Source organism: Euprymna scolopes, chromosome 46 (assembly GCF_053919585.1).
Source record: "Euprymna scolopes isolate OS-2025 chromosome 46, ASM5391958v1, whole genome shotgun sequence".
In the NCBI taxonomy this organism is placed as follows: domain Eukaryota; kingdom Metazoa; phylum Mollusca; class Cephalopoda; order Sepiida; family Sepiolidae; genus Euprymna; species Euprymna scolopes.
Window position 1 is genome coordinate 135,023,255 of NC_136527.1, and position 23,909 is coordinate 135,047,163.

A 23,909-nucleotide genomic window follows, 5' to 3' on the forward strand; every position below is an offset into this window, starting at 1 on the left:
CTGTTAAGTAATTTGTTGTTAATGTCTGTTAAGTAATTTGTTGTTAATATCTGTTAAGTAATTTGTTGTTAATGTCTGTTAAGTAATTTGTTGTTAATGTCCGTTAAGTAATGTGTTGTTAATGTCTGTTAAGTAATTTGTTGTTAATATCTGTTAAGTAATTTGTTGTTAATGTCTGTTAAGTAATGTGTTGTTAATGTCTGTTAAGTAATTTGTTGTTAATGTCTGTTAAGTAATTTGTTGTTAATGTCTGTTAAGTAATTTGTTGTTAATGTCTGTTAAGTAATTTGTTGTTAATGTCTGTTAAGTAATTTGTTGTTAATGTCCGTTAAGTAATTTGTTGTTAATGTCTGTTAAGTAATTTGTTGTTAATGTCTGTTACGTAATTTGTTGTTAATGTCTGTTAAGTAATTTGTTGTTAATGTCCGTTAAGTAATTTGTTGTTAATATCTGTTAAGTAATTTGTTGTTAATGTCTGTTAAGTAATTTGTTATTAATGTCTGTTAAGTAATTTGTTATTAATGTCTGTTAAGTAATTTGTTGTTAATGTCTGTTAAGTAATTTGTTGTTAATGTCCGTTAAGTAATTTGTTGTTAATATCTGTTAAGTAATTTGTTGTTAATGTCTGTTAAGTAATTTGTTGTTAATGTCCGTTAAGTAATTTGTTATTAATGTCTGTTAAGTAATTTGTTGTTAATGTCTGTTACGTAATTTGTTGTTAATGTCTGTTAAGTAATTTGTTGGTTATGTCTGTTAAGTAATTTGTTGTTAATGTCCGTTAAGTAATTTGTTGTTAATGTCTGTTAAGTAATTTGTTGTTAATGTCTGTTAAGTAATTTGTTGTTAATGTCCGTTAAGTAATTTGTTGTTAATGTCTGTTAAGTAATTTGTTGTTAATGTCCGTTAAGTAATTTGTTATTAATGTCTGTTAAGTAATTTGTTGTTAATGTCTGTTAAGTAATTTGTTGTTAATGTCCGTTAAGTAATTTGTTGTTAATGTCTGTTAAGTAATTTGTTGTTAATGTCTGTTAAGTAATTTGTTGTTAATGTCCGTTAAGTAATTTGTTATTAATGTCTGTTAAGTAATTTGTTGTTAATGTCTGTTACGTAATTTGTTGTTAATGTCTGTTAAGTAATTTGTTGGTTATGTCTGTTAAGTAATTTGTTGTTAATGTCCGTTAAGTAATTTGTTGTTAATGTCTGTTAAGTAATTTGTTGTTAATGTCCGTTAAGTAATTTGTTGTTAATGTCTGTTAAGTAATTTGTTGTTAATGTCTGTTAAGTAATTTGTTGTTAATGTCTGTTAAGTAATTTGTTGTTAATGTCTGTTGAGTAATTTGTTGTTAATGTCTGTTAAGTAATTTGTTGGTTATGTCTGTTAAGTAATTTGTTGGTTATGTCTGTTAAGTAATTTGTTGTTAATGTCTGTTAAGTAATTTGTTGTTAATATCTGTTACGTAATTTGTTGTTAATGTCTGTTAAGTAATTTGTTGTTAATGTCCGTTAAGTAATTTGTTGTTAATATCTGTTGAGTAATTTGTTGTTAATGTCTGTTAAGTAATTTGTTGTTAATGTCCGTTAAGTAATTTGTTGTTAATGTCTGTTACGTAATTTGTTGTTAATGTCTGTTAAGTAATTTGTTGTTAATGTATGTTAAGTAATTTGTTGTTAATGTCTGTTAAGTAATTTGTTGTTAATGTCTGTTAAGTAATTTGTTGTTAATGTCTGTTAAGTAATTTGTTGTTAATGTCCGTTAAGTAATTTGTTGTTAATGTCTGTTAAGTAATTTGTTGTTAATGTCTGTTACGTAATTTGTTGTTAATGTCTGTTAAGTAATTTGTTGTTAATGTCCGTTAAGTAATTTGTTGTTAATATCTGTTAAGTAATTTGTTGTTAATGTCTGTTAAGTAATTTGTTATTAATGTCTGTTAAGTAATTTGTTATTAATGTCTGTTAAGTAATTTGTTGTTAATGTCTGTTAAGTAATTTGTTGTTAATGTCCGTTAAGTAATTTGTTGTTAATATCTGTTAAGTAATTTGTTGTTAATGTCTGTTAAGTAATTTGTTGTTAATGTCCGTTAAGTAATTTGTTATTAATGTCTGTTAAGTAATTTGTTGTTAATGTCTGTTACGTAATTTGTTGTTAATGTCTGTTAAGTAATTTGTTGGTTATGTCTGTTAAGTAATTTGTTGTTAATGTCCGTTAAGTAATTTGTTGTTAATGTCTGTTAAGTAATTTGTTGTTAATGTCTGTTAAGTAATTTGTTGTTAATGTCCGTTAAGTAATTTGTTGTTAATGTCTGTTAAGTAATTTGTTGTTAATGTCCGTTAAGTAATTTGTTATTAATGTCTGTTAAGTAATTTGTTGTTAATGTCTGTTAAGTAATTTGTTGTTAATGTCCGTTAAGTAATTTGTTGTTAATGTCTGTTAAGTAATTTGTTGTTAATGTCTGTTACGTAATTTGTTGTTAATGTCTGTTAAGTAATTTGTTGTTAATGTCTGTTAAGTAATTTGTTGTTAATGTCTGTTGAGTAATTTGTTGTTAATGTCTGTTAAGTAATTTGTTGGTTATGTCTGTTAAGTAATTTGTTGGTTATGTCTGTTAAGTAATTTGTTTTTAATGTCTGTTAAGTAATTTGTTGTTAATATCTGTTACGTAATTTGTTGTTAATGTCTGTTAAGTAATTTGTTGTTAATGTCCGTTAAGTAATTTGTTGTTAATATCTGTTGAGTAATTTGTTGTTAATGTCTGTTAAGTAATTTGTTGTTAATGTCCGTTAAGTAATTTGTTGTTAATGTCTGTTACGTAATTTGTTGTTAATGTCTGTTAAGTAATTTGTTGTTAATGTCTGTTAAGTAATTTGTTGTTAATGTCTGTTAAGTAATTTGTTGGTTATGTCTGTTAAGTAATTTGTTGTTAATGTCTGTTGAGTAATTTGTTGTTAATGTCTGTTACGTAATTTGTTGTTAATGTCTGTTAAGTAATTTGTTGTTAATGTCTGTTACGTAATTTGTTGTTAATGTCTGTTAAGTAATTTGTTGGTTATGTCTGTTAAGTAATTTGTTGTTAATGTCTGTTAAGTAATTTGTTGTTAATGTATGTTAAGTAATTTGTTGTTAATGTCTGTTAAGTAATTTGTTGTTAATGTCCGTTAAGTAATTTGTTGTTAATGTCTGTTAAGTAATTTGTTGTTAATGTCTGTTAAGTAATTTGTTGTTAATGTCTGTTAAGTAATTTGTTGTTAATGTATGTTAAGTAATTTGTTTTTAATGTCTGTTAAGTAATTTGTTGTTAATGTCTGTTAAGTAATTTGTTGTTAATGTCTGTTAAGTAATTTGTTGTTAATGTCTGTTAAGTAATTTGTTGGTTATGTCTGTTAAGTAATTTGTTGTTAATGTCTGTTGAGTAATTTGTTGTTAATGTCTGTTAAGTAATTTGTTGGTTATGTCTGTTAAGTAATTTGTTGTTAATGTCTGTTGAGTAATTTGTTGTTAATGTCTGTTAAGTAATTTGTTGGTTATGTCTGTTAAGTAATTTGTTGTTAATGTCTGTTAAGTAATGTGTTGTTAATGTCCGTTAAGTAATTTGTTGTTAATGTCTGTTAAGTAATTTGTTGTTAATGTCTGTTACGTAATTTGTTGTTAATGTCTGTTAAGTAATTTGTTGTTAATGTCCGTTAAGTAATGTGTTGTTAATGTCCGTTAAGTAATTTGTTGTTAATATCTGTTAAGTAATTTGTTGTTAATGTCCGTTAAGTAATTTGTTGTTAATGTCCGTTAAGTAATTTGTTATTAATGTCTGTTAAGTAATTTGTTGTTAATGTCTGTTACGTAATTTGTTGTTAATGTCTGTTAAGTAATTTGTTGTTAATGTCCGTTAAGTAATTTGTTGTTAATGTCCGTTAAGTAATTTGTTGTTAATGTCTGTTAAGTAATTTGTTATTAATGTCCGTTAAGTAATTTGTTGTTAATGTCTGTTACGTAATTTGTTGTTAATGTCTGTTAAGTAATTTGTTGTTAATGTCCGTTAAGTAATTTGTTGTTAATGTCTGTTAAGTAATTTGTTGTTAATGTCTGTTACGTAATTTGTTGTTAATGTCTGTTAAGTAATTTGTTGTTAATGTCCGTTAAGTAATTTGTTGTTAATGTCCGTTAAGTAATTTGTTGTTAATGTCTGTTAAGTAATTTGTTGTTAATGTCTGTTACGTAATTTGTTGTTAATGTCTGTTAAGTAATTTGTTGTTAATGTCTGTTAAGTAATTTGTTGTTAATGTCTGTTGAGTAATTTGTTGTTAATGTCTGTTAAGTAATTTGTTAGTTATGTCTGTTAAGTAATTTGTTGTTAATGTCCGTTAAGTAATTTGTTGTTAATGTCTGTTAAGTAATTTGTTGTTAATGTCTGTTAAGTAATTTGTTGTTAATGTCCGTTAAGTAATTTGTTGTTAATGTCTGTTAAGTAATTTGTTGTTAATGTCCGTTAAGTAATTTGTTGTTAATGTCTGTTAAGTAATTTGTTGTTAATGTCTGTTAAGTAATTTGTTGTTAATGTCCGTTAAGTAATTTGTTGTTAATGTCTGTTAAGTAATTTGTTGTTAATGTCCGTTAAGTAATTTGTTGTTAATGTCTGTTAAGTAATTTGTTGTTAATGTCTGTTAAGTAATTTGTTGTTAATGTCCGTTAAGTAATTTGTTGTTAATGTCTGTTAAGTAATTTGTTGTTAATGTCCGTTAAGTAATTTGTTGTTAATGTCTATTAAGTAATTTGTTGTTAATGTCCGTTAAGTAATGTGTTGTTAATGTCTGTTAAGTAATTTGTTGTTAATGTCTGTTAAGTAATGTGTTGTTAATGTCTGTTAAGTAATTTGTTGTTAATGTCTGTTAAGTAATTTGTTGTTAATGTCTGTTAAGTAATTTGTTGTTAATGTCTGTTAAGTAATTTGTTGTTAATGTCCGTTAAGTAATTTGTTGTTAATGTCCGTTAAGTAATTTGTTGTTAATGTCCGTTAAGTAATTTGTTGTTAATGTCTGTTAAGTAATTTGTTGTTAATGTCTGTTAAGTAATTTGTTGTTAATGTCTGTTAAGTAATTTGTTGTTAATGTCCGTTAAGTAATGTGTTGTTAATGTCTATTAAGTAATTTGTTGTTAATGTCCGTTAAGTAATGTGTTGTTAATGTCTGTTAAGTAATTTGTTGTTAATGTCTGTTAAGTAATTTGTTGTTAATGTCTGTTAAGTAATTTGTTGTTAATGTCTGTTAAGTAATTTGTTGTTAATGTCCGTTAAGTAATTTGTTGTTAATGTCCGTTAAGTAATTTGTTGTTAATGTCTGTTAAGTAATTTGTTGTTAATGTCTGTTAAGTAATTTGTTGTTAATGTCTGTTAAGTAATTTGTTGTTAATGTCTGTTAAGTAATTTGTTGTTAATGTCCGTTAAGTAATTTGTTGTTAATGTCTGTTAAGTAATTTGTTGTTAATGTCTGTTAAGTAATTTGTTGTTAATGTCTGTTAAGTAATTTGTTGGTTATGTCTGTTAAGTAATTTGTTGTTAATGTCCGTTAAGTAATTTGTTGTTAATGTCTGTTAAGTAATTTGTTGTTAATGTCTGTTAAGTAATTTGTTGTTAATGTCCGTTAAGTAATTTGTTGTTAATGTCTGTTAAGTAATTTGTTGTTAATGTCCGTTAAGTAATTTGTTGTTAATGTCCGTTAAGTAATTTGTTGTTAATGTCTGTTAAGTAATTTGTTGTTAATGTCCGTTAAGTAATTTGTTGTTAATGTCCGTTAAGTAATTTGTTGTTAATGTCTGTTAAGTAATTTGTTGTTAATGTCCGTTAAGTAATTTGTTGTTAATGTCTGTTAAGTAATTTGTTGTTAATGTCTGTTAAGTAATTTGTTGTTAATGTCCGTTAAGTAATTTGTTGTTAATGTCTGTTAAGTAATTTGTTGTTAATGTCTGTTAAGTAATTTGTTGTTAATGTCCGTTAAGTAATTTGTTGTTAATGTCTGTTAAGTAATTTGTTGTTAATGTCCGTTAAGTAATTTGTTGTTAATGTCCGTTAAGTAATTTGTTGTTAATGTCTGTTAAGTAATTTGTTGTTAATGTCCGTTAAGTAATTTGTTGTTAATGTCCGTTAAGTAATTTGTTGTTAATGTCTGTTAAGTAATTTGTTGATAATGTCCGTTAAGTAATTTGTTGTTAATGTCCGTTAAGTAATTTGTTGTTAATGTCCGTTAAGTAATTTGTTGTTAATGTCCGTTAAGTAATTTGTTGTTAATGTCCGTTAAGTAATTTGTTGTTAATGTCCGTTAAGTAATTTGTTGTTAATGTCTGTTAAGTAATTTGTTGTTAATGTCTGTTAAGTAATTTGTTGTTAATGTCTATTAAGTAATTTGTTGTTAATGTCTGTTAAGTAATTTGTTGTTAATGTCTGTTAAGTAATTTGTTGTTAATGTCTGTTAAGTAATTTGTTGTTAATGTCCGTTAAGTAATTTGTTGTTAATGTCTGTTAAGTAATTTGTTGTTAATGTCAGTTAAGTAATTTGTTGTTAATGTCCGTTAAGTAATTTGTTGTTAATGTCTGTTACGTAATTTGTTGTTAATGTCTGTTAAGTAATTTGTTGTTAATGTCTGTTAAGTAATTTGTTGTTAATGTCTGTTAAGTAATTTGTTGTTAATGTCTGTTAAGTAATTTGTTGTTAATGTCCGTTAAGTAATTTGTTGTTAATGTCTGTTACGTAATTTGTTGTTAATGTCTGTTAAGTAATTTGTTGTTAATGTCTATTAAGTAATTTGTTGTTAATGTCTGTTAAGTAATTTGTTGTTAATGTCTGTTAAGTAATTTGTTGTTAATGTCCGTTAAGTAATTTGTTGTTAATGTCAGTTAAGTAATTTGTTGTTAATGTCTATTAAGTAATTTGTTGTTAATGTCTGTTAAGTAATTTGTTTTTAATGTCTGTTAAGTAATTTGTTGGTTATGTCTGTTAAGTAATTTGTTGTTAATGTCTGTTAAGTAATTTGTTGTTAATGTCTGTTTAGTAATTTGTTGTTAATGTCCGTTAAGTAATTTGTTGTTAATATCCGTTAAGTAATTTGTTGTTAATGTCTGTTAAGTAATTTGTTGTTAATGTCTGTTGAGTAATTTGTTGTTAATGTCTGTTAAGTAATTTGTTGTTAATGTCTGTTAAGTAATTTGTTGTTAATGTCTGTTAAGTAATTTGTTGTTAATGTCTGTTGAGTAATTTGTTGTTAATGTCTGTTAAGTAATTTGTTGGTTATGTCTGTTAAGTAATTTGTTGTTAATGTCCGTTAAGTAATTTGTTGTTAATGTCTGTTAAGTAATTTGTTGTTAATGTCTGTTAAGTAATTTGTTGTTAATGTCCGTTAAGTAATTTGTTGTTAATGTCTGTTAAGTAATTTGTTGTTAATGTCCGTTAAGTAATTTGTTGTTAATGTCCGTTAAGTAATTTGTTGTTAATGTCTGTTAAGTAATTTGTTGTTAATGTCCGTTAAGTAATTTGTTGTTAATGTCCGTTAAGTAATTTGTTGTTAATGTCTGTTAAGTAATTTGTTGTAAATGTCCGTTAAGTAATTTGTTGTTAATGTCTGTTAAGTAATTTGTTGTTAATGTCTGTTAAGTAATTTGTTGTTAATGTCCGTTAAGTAATTTGTTGTTAATGTCTGTTAAGTAATTTGTTGCTAATGTCTGTTAAGTAATTTGTTGTTAATGTCCGTTAAGTAATTTGTTGTTAATGTCTGTTAAGTAATTTGTTGTTAATGTCCGTTAAGTAATTTGTTGTTAATGTCCGTTAAGTAATTTGTTGTTAATGTCTGTTAAGTAATTTGTTGTTAATGTCCGTTAAGTAATTTGTTGTTAATGTCCGTTAAGTAATTTGTTGTTAATGTCTGTTAAGTAATTTGTTGTTAATGTCCGTTAAGTAATTTGTTGTTAATGTCTGTTAAGTAATTTGTTGTTAATGTCCGTTAAGTAATTTGTTGTTAATGTCTGTTAAGTAATTTGTTGTTAATGCCTGTTAAGTAATTTGTTGTTAATGTCTGTTAAGTAATTTGTTGTTAATGTCCGTTAAGTAATTTGTTGTTAATGTCTGTTAAGTAATTTGTTGTTAATGTCTGTTAAGTAATTTGTTGTTAATGTCTGTTACGTAATTTGTTGTTAATGTCTGTTAAGTAATTTGTTGTTAATGTCTGTTAAGTAATTTGTTGTTAATGTCTGTTAAGTAATTTGTTGTTAATGTCTGTTAAGTAATTTGTTGTTAATGTCTGTTAAGTAATTTGTTGTTAATGTCTGTTAAGTAATTTGTTGTTAATGTCTGTTAAGTAATTTGTTGTTAATGTCCGTTAAGTAATTTGTTGTTAATGTCTGTTAAGTAATTTGTTGTTAATGTCTATTAAGTAATTTGTTGTTAATGTCTGTTGAGTAATTTGTTGTTAATGTCTGTTAAGTAATTTGTTGTTAATGTCCGTTAAGTAATTTGTTGTTAATGTCCGTTAAGTAATTTCTTGTTAATGTCTGTTAAGTAATTTGTTGTTAATGTCTGTTAAGTAATTTGTTGTTAATATCCGTTAAGTAATTTGTTGTTAATGTCCGTTAAGTAATTTGTTGTTAATGTCTGTTAAGTAATTTGTTGTTAATATCCGTTAAGTAATTTGTTATTAATGTCCGTTAAGTAATTTGTTGTTAATGTCCGTTAAGTAATTTGTTGTTAATGTCCGTTAAGTAATTTCTTGTTAATGTCTGTTAAGTAATTTGTTATTAATGTCCGTTAAGTAATTTGTTATTAATGTCTGTTAAGTAATTTGTTGTTAATGTCTGTTAAGTAATTTGTTGTTAATGTCTGTTAAGTAATTTGTTGTTAATGTCTGTTAAGTAATTTGTTGTTAATGTCCGTTAAGTAATTTGTTGTTTATGTCCGTTAAGTAATTTGTTGTTAATGTCTGTTTAGTAATTTGTTGTTAATGTCCGTTAAGTAATTTGTTGTTAATGTCTGTTAAGTAATTTGTTGTTAATGTCCGTTAAGTAATTTGTTGTTAATGTCTGTTAAGTACTTTCTTGTTAAATGTACAGTCATTGTAAAAATGCAAAGATCTCATTTGAATTAATTGTATTTTTCAGCGATGGTACAGTGGACGAAAAGAAATGCAGGGAACTTGTAGGTCAGTATATAGGGTATTCAGATATGTGGAACTTGTAGGTCAGTAGAAATTATATATATATATCTATCTATATTAGTATATAGGATATTCAGTCATGTGAAAATAAATCTAGCGTAATCTGTCTATAGATCTATAAGAGAACACTTCTCAACCTATATACTCCACAAATTTTTGTTTACAGACTTGAAATTTGGTATATAGGATATTCAGACATATGGAAATATATCTAGTGTAATCTATCTATATATCTATAAAAACAAGAATATGTGCTTGTGAGGACACTTTTTTTTTTTTTACATGGTCACCACTTATCAAGGCCCAGAAGCCACTCGAGGATAAGGGTTATGTCCTGTTCAGTAATCAATGGGATAGTATCGTAGTAATCGTTAGGATTGGAGATTTGATAAAGTGTCATTACTTAAGGGAGGGGGCGGTTCATCAGGAATTTGTTTGTTATGCAGTTCTTGAAGACATCCAAGTTGTAGTTTGGTGGGAAACAGACGTCTCAACCTATATACTCCACAAACATTTCTTTTTACAGATTTGAAATTTGTTATATAGGGTATACAGACATGTGTAAATATATCTAGTGTAATCTATCTATTATATCTATAAAAGTGAGAATGTGTTTGTGTGTGGGGACACTTCTCAACCTATATACTCCACAAATCTTTGTTTACAGACTTGAAATTTGTTATATAAGGTATTCAGACATGTGGAAATATATCTAGTGCAATCTATCCATAAAAGTGAGAATGTGTGTGTGTGTTTGTGTGTGTGTTTGTGTGTGTAAGGATAACTGTCAACCCATGTTTTGTCTACAAACTTGAAATTTGGTATATAGGGTATCCAGACATGTGGAAATATATCTAGTGTAATGTATCTGTAAAAGTGAAAATGTGTTTGCATTTGTGAGGACACTTCTCAACCTATATACTCCACAATTTTTTGTTTACAGACTTGAAGCTTGTTATATAGGGTATTCGGACATGTGGAAATATATTTAGTGCAATCTATCCGTAAAAGTGACAATGTGTTTGCATTTGTGAGGACACTTCTCAACCTATATACTCCACAATTTTTTGTTTACAGACTTGAAGCTTGTTATATAGGGTATTCGGACATGTGGAAATATATTTAGTGCAATCTATCTGTAAAAGTGAAAATGTGTTTTCGTTTGTGAGGACACTTCTCAACCTATATACTCCACAATTTTTTGTTTACAGACTTGAAGCTTGTTATATAGGGTATTCGGACATGTGGAAATATATTTAGTGCAATCTATCTGTAAAAGTGAAAATGTGTTTTCGTTTGTGAGGACACTTCTCAACTTATATACTCCACAAATTTTTGTTTACAAACTTGAAGCTTGTTATATAGGGTATTCGGACATGTGCAAATATATCTAGTGTAATCTATCTATTTATCTATAAAAGGGAGAACCTGTGTGCATGTGTGAATCTATATAAATGAATTTTTTTATGTACAGACTTGGTATATAGGGTATTCAGACATGTGGGAAAATTTTTAATCGGTTTTCATTCAGAAAAAAAGAGTTGCTAAGGCGTCAAGATTGAAAAATTGGTACAGAGTTTTATCTGTTTGCTAACTGTTTCAAGCTAGCCTAATGGTTATCGTACTTGTCTTTAAGCTTTTGTTTTTATTTCAGCTTGAGTATTTTTTTTTCTTACAAACTTTACGTTTTTTTACTTCATTTTTTTTTAAAGGAATTTAATTTATATATATATATATATATATATATATATATATATATATATATATATATATTAGGTACGGGTAAAAAAAAATATATATATATATATATATATATATATATTAGGCACGGGCAAATATATATATATATATATATATATATATATATATGTATATATATATATATGTATATATAAATATATATATATATATGTATATATATATATATGTATATATATATATATATATATATATATATATATATATATATATATATACAAGGTATAATCGCGTTGACACACCGGTTCTCGTCAGATTAGCGAAGTTAAGCAACGTTGAGCCTGGTTAGTATCAGATGGGTGACCATTTGGAAATTCTAGGCGCTGTATGTACTCTCCGTTTATCTCAGCATTTGTTTCCAGTCGTCCTGTACTTCACTTGCCACTGGTATTTAACAATGTCTTCTCAGGAGAGGTGTGGTTGGAGAATGCGCACCTCTTGCCACAAAAATTTCACACGCAAGCAACCCTTCTTGGGCATCCATAGTCTGTCTAAGACTGAAGGAGCCTGTTGTGCTTTATATATATATATTAAATATGTTTAATACCTACGAATTTTGCATCGATTAAAATATAATATTAATGCATATTTTATGACTGAGCAACGCCGAGAGGCCTGCTAGTATATTTATAAAATTGAGAATGTGAGTATTTGTATGTGAACGAATTTTTGATCTACAAACTTGAAATTTGGTATATAGGGTATTCAGACATGAAAAGAAGAAAAGGGTCAAAATTGAAAAATATGATTGCATATCGAAAAGCTGATGAAAGATGGTCCAAAAGCAGTCTGAAGCATTCCATACGTTTCTGTGGCATTTTTTTTTCCAAGTTTAAAACAGAATTTTATTTCATATCGAGTCCTCACACCCTAATTGCATTTTTGAAATACACCAGTTGTGACACTCAGGCTTCAGTAGGATGTATTCCAAGTCCTGTTGTAGCTGTTCATTTGGACGTGAAATCATAAAAATTGGTCAGTCATCTCATAAGATGTTTAGCAATAACATACTGAATTTTCAAGAGTCTACAACAATTTTAAATGCCTGTACAAAAAAAGTCTGGAAACTTATTGAAGACACCTCGTATTCACACTACTGCAGTAGCTGTTCATTTGAACGTGAAATCATAAAAATTGGTCAGTCATCTCATAAGATGTTTAGCAATAACATACTGAATTTTCAAGAGTCTACAACAATTTTAAATGCCTGTACAAAAAAAGTCTGGAAACTTATTGAAGACACCTCGTATTCACACTACTGCAGAAGCTGTCCATTTGAACGTGAAATCCTAAAAATTGGTCAGTAATCTCATAAGATGTATAGCAATTTTAAATGCCTGTACAAAAAAAAAAGTCTGGAAACTTATTGAAGACACCTCGTATTCACACTACTGCAGAAGCTGTCCATTTGAACGTGAAATCCTAAAAATTGGTCAGTAATCTCATAAGATGTATAGCAATTTTAAATGCCTGTACAAAAAAAAAAGTCTGGAAACTTATTGAAGACACCTCGTATGTGACATTTGGAATATCCCATGTATGTATCTATCAATATTGCTCTTATTAATTTGATAATAATCTTTTTTTTTTTTTTTTTTTTTTTTTTTCAGAATTGGCAAAACCTTTACCAGTCACTTTCCACAGAGGTAAATTTATTAAACCCGTTTCTTTCTTTTCGCTAGCAATACTTAGTGCATCAGAAATGTCCTTATCTGATCTTTAACTGGTCCTCGGTCAATGTAGAGGACCCCCCCCCCCCGAGTTTTGATTTACTCAAAACCACACACACCTCCAAACACCGGGTACCCCCGCTAGTCTATATATATAAAAGGCAAAATGTGTGTGACCATTTCATGTATGTCTCGCAAAGGCTTTTTTCGCCGGCCTTACTGTGTCTTAGAACTAAGAATATCTACGATTTGCGAACACATGTCGCGTCTAGATTCATTTATATCGACTTTTATAAGATTCACGCTATTCCGCTCTGTCGCCTAAATTCAAACAGGTCGTGTTCTCGGCTTTCGCGTCAAAACGTCCAAAAAGCAATCAGCTTTTGATCAAGGTGAAGTTTCTCCTTATATCAGACAATTGCTTTTCGATTTGGACAATCCCCTTTAAATGGGGAGCCGCTCCCCCCCCCCACATCATCTTGGGGAAGCGAAAACTAAAAATACCGCCACATTAAAAAACGACCTTATATCTAATTTGCTTTCGTGGGGAAATAAATAAATAAAACGACAGAAAGTGGGAAGCTTAACTGGCCCCCAGCCAGCTTTATAAAAAAACGTTCATTTCTGCACATGAATGGCGACTCCTATTATTCAGTTAGATTCCAGGAGTTTTCTTATGCTTCTTACTTAGGGGACGGTTCATCAAGAACTTGTTTACATTGGACTTGAAGACAGTCAGATTGTAGCCAGCTGGAAAGCAGGCAATGGGAAGAGAGTTCCACAGGCATGCAGTTCTAAGAAAGAAACTTTGTTCATGGAATCTACATTTAGGTTTAGGCACATATAAAGAGTGTCGGAAATTGTTGATAGTGTTTTACTCTAGACGGGTGTTTCTTGTGAAAGTTTGGCGAGGGAGGACCATAGATTGAAGCTCAGTCGAACACTTTCCATGAAAATTTACGGGTGATGTTGGTTATGAGGTAGTGGATAATAATTTTATTTTTTATTTTTATACATAGGAATCACCACTTCTCAAGGCCCAGAGGCCACTCAAGGATAAGGGTTAATGGGTATACATTAGTCAATGTGATAATAATGTAGTAGACATAAGTAGTGGGGATTTTGTAAATTGGATCACTTGGGGGGAAGGTTCATCAAAAATTTGTTTACATTGGACTTGAAGACAATCAGATTGTAGTTAGCTGGAAAGCAGGAAAGAGAGTTCCACAGGCGTGCAGTTCTAAGAAATAATGGAATCTACGTTTAGGTTTAGGCACAGATAAAGAGTGAGGGAATTATTGATAGTGTTTTCAGCTAGACGAGTGTTTCTTGTGAAAGTTTGGCGAGGGGGGGACCATAGATTGGAGCTCAGTCGAGCACTTGCCATGAAAATAATGGTAAAGCAGAAACAAACTAAAAATAGAGTGTACAGGCGTGTGCTTTTTGTGAAAGTTTGGTGAGGGGGGGGGGCACCATAGATTGGAGCTCAAACGAGCACTTGCCATAAGTATAACGATAAAGCAGAGAAAGTCTATTCTGAACTCTGTCAAGGCAGGAAAGCTGCTTCTAATAGTTAGTTAATGGAAATTTGGTAAATTTGTTTGCATTGGACTTGAAAACTACCATGTTGTATTCAACCAGGAAGCAGGACAGCGAAACAGTGTTCTACGGGCGAGTAATTCTGGGAAAGAAGCTTTCTTCATGGAATCTGCGTTTAAATTTAGGCACAGATAGTGTGGGGAAATCGTATATATTGGTTGTAGCTAGTCGTGCATTTTTTTTTTTTTGCAAAAGATTGGGAATGTTTTTAACTTTTCAGTATCTTCTGACTATATTAGCAGATGTGTTAACGGTTATATCTCATAGGATTAGCGAATCTCTTGACAAAGGCTCTCTCTCTCTAGGGCAATTGCTCTTGACATATCAAAGTCCTTCGATAAGGTATGGCATAAAGGCCTACTTCACAAGATTTCCAGCTACGGTATAACTGGAAATGTTTTCTCAATCATTAAATCATTTTAACGGCTCATCAAAAACTTTTTGAACTTAAGTTAGACTTGTTGCTGAAGGATACTCTCAGATTTACGGTATAGAATATTTGGGAAAATCTTTGTAATCCGTTTTCGGTCAGAAATTTGGCTGTTAAGGGGTCAAAGTTCAACGACTTGACCTTTGAGAAGTCTACCAAATTCCTCCAAAAATTTTGGGTCTAAACACTTGAAATTTTAGATATAGGTTCCTTGGACATGGATCTAACTTAATAACTTGATTTGAGCCCAAGACAATAAATGTTAAGGGGTCATAATAGGGGTCAAAGTTAAAAAAATTGACTTTTTTTTTTTTGCCAACATACACCTCCAAACACCCGAGCAACGCCGGGGCCGAAATCCTAGTATAAGAAAATTTTCTTTTTTAAGTAAATAGAAAAGGTTTTTACTATGAATATCAATACACACAAACGAAAAACGAATTTCTAGGAATTGAAATACAATTTGTGGCAAACTTTCAGGAAAAATTAGGAAGTTATTTTTTCCAGATTCAGATTCCAATACCTGTGAATTTAATGATTTTTCCGATTCTCGATTCCAATCGTCCCAACACCAAAATATATATATATATATATGATGATTGCAACGTCTTGTCAGACGAGTGCCACTCCCTCAGACACTTAAAATCCATGTCACAACACTAATATATATATATAATCAAATTTCGAGATGCTAGATGTTGCTCATCCAAAACTTTTTGAACTTAAGTTAGATTTGTTGCTAAAGGATACTCTCAGATTTACGGTATAGAATATATTTCTACGTTTTCATCGACTACAAATCTAACCACAATCAGATTATTATTGCAAACTAATATTTGCATATTATCTGAACTCAAAAACACGCGTTTTTTTTTTTTCTCTAAAATATGCATTACTTCTAGCTAGTCTACAGTTAATAGGGGTGTAGCACGAATGGTCTCATCAAGAACTTGTTTACATTGGACTTGAAGACAATCAGATTGTAGTCAGCTGGAAAGCAGGAAAGAGAGTTCCACAGGCGTGCAGTTCTAAGAAATAATGGAATCTACGTTTAGGTTTAGGCACAGATAAAGAGTGAGGGAATTATTGATAGTGTTTACAGCTAGACGAGTGTTTCTTGTGAAAGTTTGGCGAGGGGGGGGACCATAGATTGGAGCTCAGTCGAGCACTTGCCATGAAAATAATGGTAAAGCAGAGACAAACTAAAAATAGAGTGTACAAAAGACATATAATACAATACGGTAATCGATAGTAATGGAAGGTCGGTAAATATGTTAACTTAAGTGGAACGGCTCATCAAAAACTTGTTTACGTTAGACTTGAAGACAACCATATTGTAGTCAGCTGGAAAGCAGGAAAACGGAAGACAGTTTCACAGGTGTGCAGTTCTAAGAAGCTTTGCTCATGGAATCTATGTTTAGGTTTAGGCACAGATAAAGAGTGGGGAGGAATTATTGATAGTGTTTTCAGCTAGACAGGTGTTTCTTGTGAAAGTTTGGCAAGGAGGGACCATAGATTGAAGCTCAGTCAAACATTTGCCATGAAAATAGCGATAAAGCAGAGACAAACTCACAACATCTCTTCTGTGAGAAAGAGGTTGCAGGGAAGAGAAAAGGACATCTCCTACGAGGTTACGAAGTCTATTTTTAACTCTATCAAGGCAGGACAAGTCCTTTCTAGCAGCTTCTGCCCAGATGTGGCAGCCGTATTCCATCGTTGATTTATTTTCTATTTTTCCTCTTGAATTTTGTTTTCTGCGAACTTGCTCTTCCGTTCGTCATCTTGAATGTTAACTTGAGCTTGTAAAGTCAATCACATTTGAAAAATCGTTTCCTTTATAAAAGCAGATAAAGTTAATCGAAAGCAGATTATAAAACAAAAACGTAAGTATTACTACATGAAATTAGTATCGATTTTTGCGCATTTGCAGAATACGCTAAAAATGTAAGGGAGATAACTACATTTACTAAACGAATAATCCTAATGAAAATGTTGATTTATTGTTGAATATTTTTCGCTATCGATTGTTTTTGTTTTCAATATTAACTTAAACATAAAAATAACGGGTTTAACATAGATTCGAAAAAGTTGTCAAAAAACAAATATATAACAAATAAATGTTATCAAATGCAAGATAAGTTACTTTTCTACCAAACTGGATATATTTTTTTGTGTTTTTATTCAATGTAACATGTTTATTCAGCGCGAAAACCATACAGTGTTTATCAATGTATTGGAAAATTCAAGATGGCGGCCGACACTCTCTTTAACACGGTAAGTTCGGGAAAAGGTGTTATAAATAATAAACTATACAAAATACTATTAAAACCCCACCGAATATATATCAACCTATGTCACGGTAACATATAATGAGCGAGTTTCTAACAGTATTTTGTCTAGTTTTATATTTATAGCACCTTTTCCCAAACTTTTTATGTATTTTTTGCTGGAGCTGTAGAAGGGCATCTATCTCTATATTTTGTTTTGTTTCAGCGATTGATATGACCTGTGACCTCACGGAAGCTGTCGAAGCCATCATCAGATGCGAGTGTTGCCACATCCTAACTAGCGGGGGAATGGCTACCGCTGAGGAAGGAATCGAAAATATAAAGAGAATGATACAGCAGGTGGGTGTACTTTATTATCCAATTGCATAGGTGTGTTTATTATGAAGTGGTGTTGGTGTTTTTGATTGACGTGACGGCGATAGCTATTCAGCAGTTAGCATTTTGTGCGGGACAGTTTTTAATGAGACAGGTGCACACATTTAATGATGTCGAATAGAAATAGGGACAGTTTTTTTTGGGTTTGTTTACCCAACTTGTGCTGGTTTTTCTTCCCCACGATGCTCCAAGAACTACTCAGGCCCGATGCAATGTGTTGAATGAGATGGCAAGGAACATCAAGCCTCTTCCATTGAGCAAACAACATAGGGAAAAACGAACAACTACTGGAATACATTTGAATTTATTTATTTAAGTATTAAAAACAGAATTGACACGTGTCCGCAATAAAAGTTAACTCAGCTGCTTCTATTTGACCTCATTAATGAGGTCAAATAGAAGTAGCGGAGTTAAATTTTGCCGTGAGGCAGCTTTTGGGTTTATTTACCTAACTTTGGCTGGTTGTTTCCCCAAGATGTTGAGGAAGAGAAAACCAGCTCCCCATTGTCCAGATTGAATAGCAATTGTCTGATATAAGGAGTTTGGCCCCACATTGATCAAAGCTGATTGCATCTGGACGTTCCCCAGTGCGATTGCCGGGAACTGCAATTCGAATTCGAATTAGTTTCGGTTTCATACAAAAAAGCTGGACGAACACAAGACGGGCTGAAATAGCAATAATTTTGTAAAAATTGACGTAAATAAATCTAGATGCAACCCGCATTCCCAAATCCTAGATATTATGATCTAGGGGCTATATAAACAGTTCTAAGCAATATTACCCCCAGGACATGCAAAAATATGCGTGCCGCATTTTCCTTTTGCATGGCCGTGTTTATTATTAGGTGCTTGGTTGTATTTTTATTATAATAGCGAGGTGGGGGGTACCCGGTGTTGCCCGGGTGTTTGTAGGTGTGTGTGTGTTGGTGGGGGAAGGTAGATCAAAACAATGGCCTGGTGTTTGAAAATGTTTTAGCAGTAAGGTGGGCTCAAACCCTGAAGCCTTGACGCGAAAGGGAAAAATAGCCAAGACACCTAACCATCTCGGCCACGGGGGGGGGGAGAGGATTTCTAAGCGTGTTAAGTTAACGTTTATAAATTGAAATTGCCAGGTGCGAGGATTTAAGTCGCGTGCTGTTTGACGAAAGAAAGACGCGGAAGAGGTTTGATTGACATGTGGCCGCTTAAATGGGGTCATCGCAGGAGAGTTACGGCAACATAAGTAATGGCTAATCAGCAGTGAATATTTTTAGTGCGGGGCAGTTTTTACAGATTGTCTTTTTTTGAGGGGGGGGGAAGGAAAAGCGGCTCCCCCATTTATTATTAGGGGAGGAGTAATGAAGCAATTGATATGACAGCGGATCCGACATTGACCAAACGTTTGACTATTCGATTCGCGTTTCACTTTTATTATATGAAAAAACCTAATCCACATGCGGCGAGCGAAAAATGTTGAATATTTATCTTTCCAAAGTCGGCCAAATTAAATAGACAGGCGACCTCCGTTGTTAACTCGTAGATATTATGATTTAGAGGTGATATAAAAAGCTTTAAGAATGAGAGACCCGAGCGAGAACTAACCGGAAAAAAGCCTTTCGCGGACGTACATAAAAACCGCTTTTATATATATAGACTAGCGAGGGGTACCCGGTGTTGCCCGGGTGTTTTTCATGGTATGTGAAAAAAAACAGGTGCCCGTGAGAAAAAAAAAACGAAGCCTTCACGACGCGCAGTTGGAAAATAGTAAAGTGTTTAAAAAAAAACAGGTGCGCGTTTTTGATTGACGTGACGGCGATAGGTATTCAGCAGTTACGATTTTGTGCGGGACAGTTTTGAATAAATCGGTTTGTTTGTTTTTAAAAAGCCGCTCCCTGTTTATTAGGAGGAGCGAAATGAAAGCTAGAGTCTTATATAACGAAGTCGACATTGACCAAACTGGCTCTGGGCTCTGAGTCGAGGTTCGCTTTTTTATACCGAAAACCGAATGTAACGCGTGCCGATGCAGGAAATGTGGAATAATTAACGTTTGAAAGTCAATAAAATTAAATAGACAGGCGAGCTCCGTGGATAATTCGTAGATATTACAATTTATAGATGATATAAAAAGTTTTAAAAAGTTGTGAAGCGAGCAAGCGCTTCTTTGAAAGAAGCCTTTCGTGGACATCGAGGAAAAGCGAACATACATACACACATACCTTTTCGCTTTTATATATATAGACTAACAGTTCCACCCAGCTTTGCTCGGGCCCTATGTTCTGTTCATAACTTTATGTGCATATGCATATATTAAAAAGTGTGAATATGATGCAATTCTCTATCTATATAAAAGCAAAGTACGTCCAAGGATGGAATACTGTTGCCATATCTGGGCAGGAGCTGCTAAAAACAGTTTATCCTGCCTTGACAGAGTAGAAAATAGACTTCGTGGCTTAGTGGGGGATGCCCTTTTCTCTACCCTGCAACCTCTCTCCCACAGAAGAGACGTTGCGAGCCTATCCTTGTTTTATCGTTATTTTCATGGCAGGTGCTCGTCTGAACTCCAATCTCTGGTCCCCCCTCGCCAATCTTTCACGAAAAACACCCGTCTAGCTGAATTCACTGTGAAAAACTTCCCTCACTCTATATCTGTGCCTAAATCAAAACGCGGATTCCATGAACAAAGCTTCTTTCTTAGAACTGCACGCCTGTGGAACTCTGTTCCGCCTGCCTGCTCCCTCCGGATGTATATATTAAAAAGTGGAAATATGTACGGTAATGCCTTTCTATATTATAGACTTCCTTAACTACCCCTTAGCATTTATCGTTTTGGGCTCAAATACAATTATAAATTTAGATCCCTGTCCAAGTAATCTATATCTACAATTGCAAGCGTTTAGACCCAAAATTGACAGAGGAGTTTGGTAGAGTTCTCAAAGGTCAAATCGTTGAACTTTGACCCTTTAACAGCAAAATTTCTGGCCGAAAACCGATTAAAAAGATTTTCCCAAATCTCAATACCTCTTATGCCAAATTTTCGAGTCTGTACACTGAAAGTTGACAGAGTTGTTTGGTAGGAAAAATGTACACAGACACACAGACAGACATTTTCACTTTTATATATATATCTATAAAAGTGAACGTGTCTGTCTGTCTGTGTGTCTGTCTGTGTACATTTCCCTACGCAATAACTCTGTCAATTTTTAGTCTATAGACTCGGAATTTGAAATACCGGGTACTGAGATTTGGGAAAATCGATGTGACGGGTGTCAGCCAGAAATTTGGCTGTTAAGGGGTCAAATTTCAACGATTTGACCTTTAAGAACTCTACCAAACTCCTCCGACAATTTTGGGTCTAGACACTTGAAATTTTAGATATAGGTTCCTTGAACATGGATCTAACTTAATAAAGTGATTTGAGCCGGAAAATATAAATTTTAAGGGGTCATAATAGGGGTCAAAGTTAAAAAAAATTGACCGCTATTTTTTTTTTTTTGCTCAACATACACCTCCAAACACCCGGGCAACGCCGGGCTGAAATGCTAGTATATAATAAAAGATGGTTACACATTTTTAGTTTTCAAAAAAATTTCTCAGTTTAATTTTACTTAAAAAATAAGTGTCTTCAAAAAGTGTGTGACCATCTTTTACTTCAAATCCCGCTCGAAACTGGAGCATATATGCATATATATGCATATATGCATACATATATATATGCATGCATATATATATATATGTATGTATGCATATATGTGTGTGTATATATATATATATATATATATATATATATATATGTATATATGTATATATATATGCATATTTGGTGTTAAGGCGAAGAGACAAGAAATTACGTGTATATGTATATATATATGTATATATGCATATATACATATATGTATATATGCATATATATGTATATATGCATATATATACATATATATGTATGGATATATATATTCATAGATATATATATATACATACATATATATATGCATGCATATATATATATATGCATATATAAATATGTATGTATGCATACATACATATTTATATATGCATATATATATATATGCATGCATATATATATGTATGTATATATATATATATCTATGAATATATATATCCATACATATATATGTATATATATGCATATATACATATATATGCATATGTACATATATATGCATATATACATATATGTATATATGAATATATACATATATATATACATATACACGTAATTTCTTGTCTCTTCGCCATAACACCAAATATGCATATATATATATATATATACATATATATATATATATATATATATACACACACATATATGCATACATACATATATATATATACATATATATATATATATATATATATATATATATTTTTTTTTTACACAGTGATCACCACTTATCAAGGCCCGGAAGCCACTCAGGGATAAGGGTTATTGCAAGTACATTACGTTAGTATGGAGATTTGATGAAGTGTTTACTTAAGGGGGCGGTTTATTAGGAATTTGTTAACGTTGGACTTGAAGACATCCAAGCTGTAGTCCGGTGAGAAGCAGGCAGACGGAACAGAGTTCCACAGGCGTGCAGTTCTAAGAAAGAAGCTTTGTTCATGGAATCCGCGTTTTGATTTAGGCACAGATATAGAGTAGGGGAAATTTTACTGAAAACGCTTACTGCTCCAAGTTATGACAACAGGACCATTGCCAGCACCCTCAAAATGCAAATCCGAACGGTTCAACACTTGAGAGCACAGCTCAACACATCGGACAATTTACGGTTATGGTCTTTGGTGTGGTTTCAAGTGAGGGCCACATCATGCCACCTCACATCTTCGAAGTCGGCTTGAAAGCCAACACCAACGTGTACCTGGATGTGCTGAAGAGTGTGGTGCTCCTCTGGTGCAATCGGGTGCCAACTGGCTGACCTTGGGTGTGGCAGCAAGACTTGGCGCTAGCCCACAAGTCGTTTTCTTCACCCTGAGCACGTCCTTCAAATGCTAATCCGAAAAGGAAACACTTGGATAGTCCTTAATCTGCGGAGTTTCGAAGAAATACTTTCCTTCTCATCAGAGGGTAGGAATTAGCAAAACGCGGGATCGGATTTTGCATAGAAAGTATTTGAGGAAACTGTAAGTAAGTCAAAGATCTTACTTGATACCAAAAATATATATAGACTAAAAATTGTCGGAGGAGTTTGGTAGAGTTCTCAAAGGTCAAATCGTTGAACTTTCACCCCTTAATCGCCAAATTTCTGACCGAAAACTGATCACATCGATTTTCCCACATCTCAGTACCCTGTATATCAAATTTCGAATCTGTAGACTTAAAATTGACAGAGTTATTGCGTAGAAAAATGTACAGACACTTTCACTTTTATAGATAAATAGATAGATAGATAGATTACTAGCAGATTAGCCCGGCTTTGCTTGGACTCTATATACTGTTCATAACTTATGCGCATATGTATATATTAAAAAGTGTGAGATATTATTATAGTAAATAATATATATATATATATATATATATATATATATATATATATATATATATATTATTTACTATAATAATATCTATCTATCTATCTATATATATATATATATATATATATATATATAAAATTTGGATTTTACCGTCATTTGATAATTTACCTTTCACCAGACTATCCATTCACGTGAAATCACCTTTTTCTTCACCATATTCCCTCTGCTTCACTTTTGTTTTCAAGTAAGATCTTTGGCTTACTTGTTGTTTCATCAAATACTTCTGCATGCAAAATCCGATCCCGCATTTTGCTAATTCTGATGAGAAGGAAAGTATCTCTTCGAAACTCCGCGGATTAAGGACTCTAGATATTGTTCGTCACGAAAAACACTGGACCAACTTTCTATTTCTATTGGATAACCTTCGCTCAAAAAATATCTTTTGATTTTTAAAGGAGTTGCAATAGCCAATAATGTTTGTATAAACCTAATTTATAAAACTCACTATTGTCTGTCTGTCTGTCTGTCTCCATATTTTTAAACACTTATCTCTTCCGAAACTAAAAGTCACAGAGCGGTGCTAGGCTCCGCAAATGATTGGATTTTTTATGGACCGTTCTTTTATGGGCCTTTAGCCAGTTAAAATAGTTTTTAAGGAGTAAAAAATGGGTCAAAATTTTAAAAAATCATTAAATATTTTGTACAAAATAACTGGATTCGGCATTAAATAACCTGAAAAGGGTTGATATGCCGTAAAACAAAAACAACCAACCAACCAACAGGACTCTTAGAAACAAACATGAAACTGTGTGTGAGGACACTTCTCAACCTATATACTCAGCAGAATGTCTTTAATAAGAATCACAACTATATATTGGCTACAATCTATTATATCTATAAAAGTGATAATGTGTATGTGTGAGGACACTTCTCAACCTATATACTCAGCAGAATGTCTTTAATAAGAATCACAATTATATATTGGGTACAATCTATCATATCTATAAAAGTGAAACTATGTGTGTGAGGACATTTCTCAACCTATATACTCAGCAGAATGTCTTTAATAAGAATCACAACTATATATTGGGTACAATCTTTTATATCTATAAAAGTGAAACTATGTGTGTGAGGAC

The 23,909-nt window shown here is 31.6% G+C and overlaps 1 protein-coding gene across 1 annotated transcript in view; it reads left to right on the forward strand.

The window, feature by feature from the left end:
• LOC145271137 (copper homeostasis protein cutC homolog) overlaps window positions 1-23,909 on the forward strand; it is a 109,946-nt gene that overhangs the window by 57,550 nt on the left and 28,487 nt on the right. The window contains exons 4-6 of the mRNA XM_080126676.1: window positions 9,129-9,169; window positions 12,553-12,588; window positions 17,135-17,268. Coding sequence (XP_079982802.1) covers window positions 9,129-9,169; window positions 12,553-12,588; window positions 17,135-17,268 — 211 coding nt within the window. The remainder of the gene's footprint in view (window positions 1-9,128; window positions 9,170-12,552; window positions 12,589-17,134; window positions 17,269-23,909) is intronic.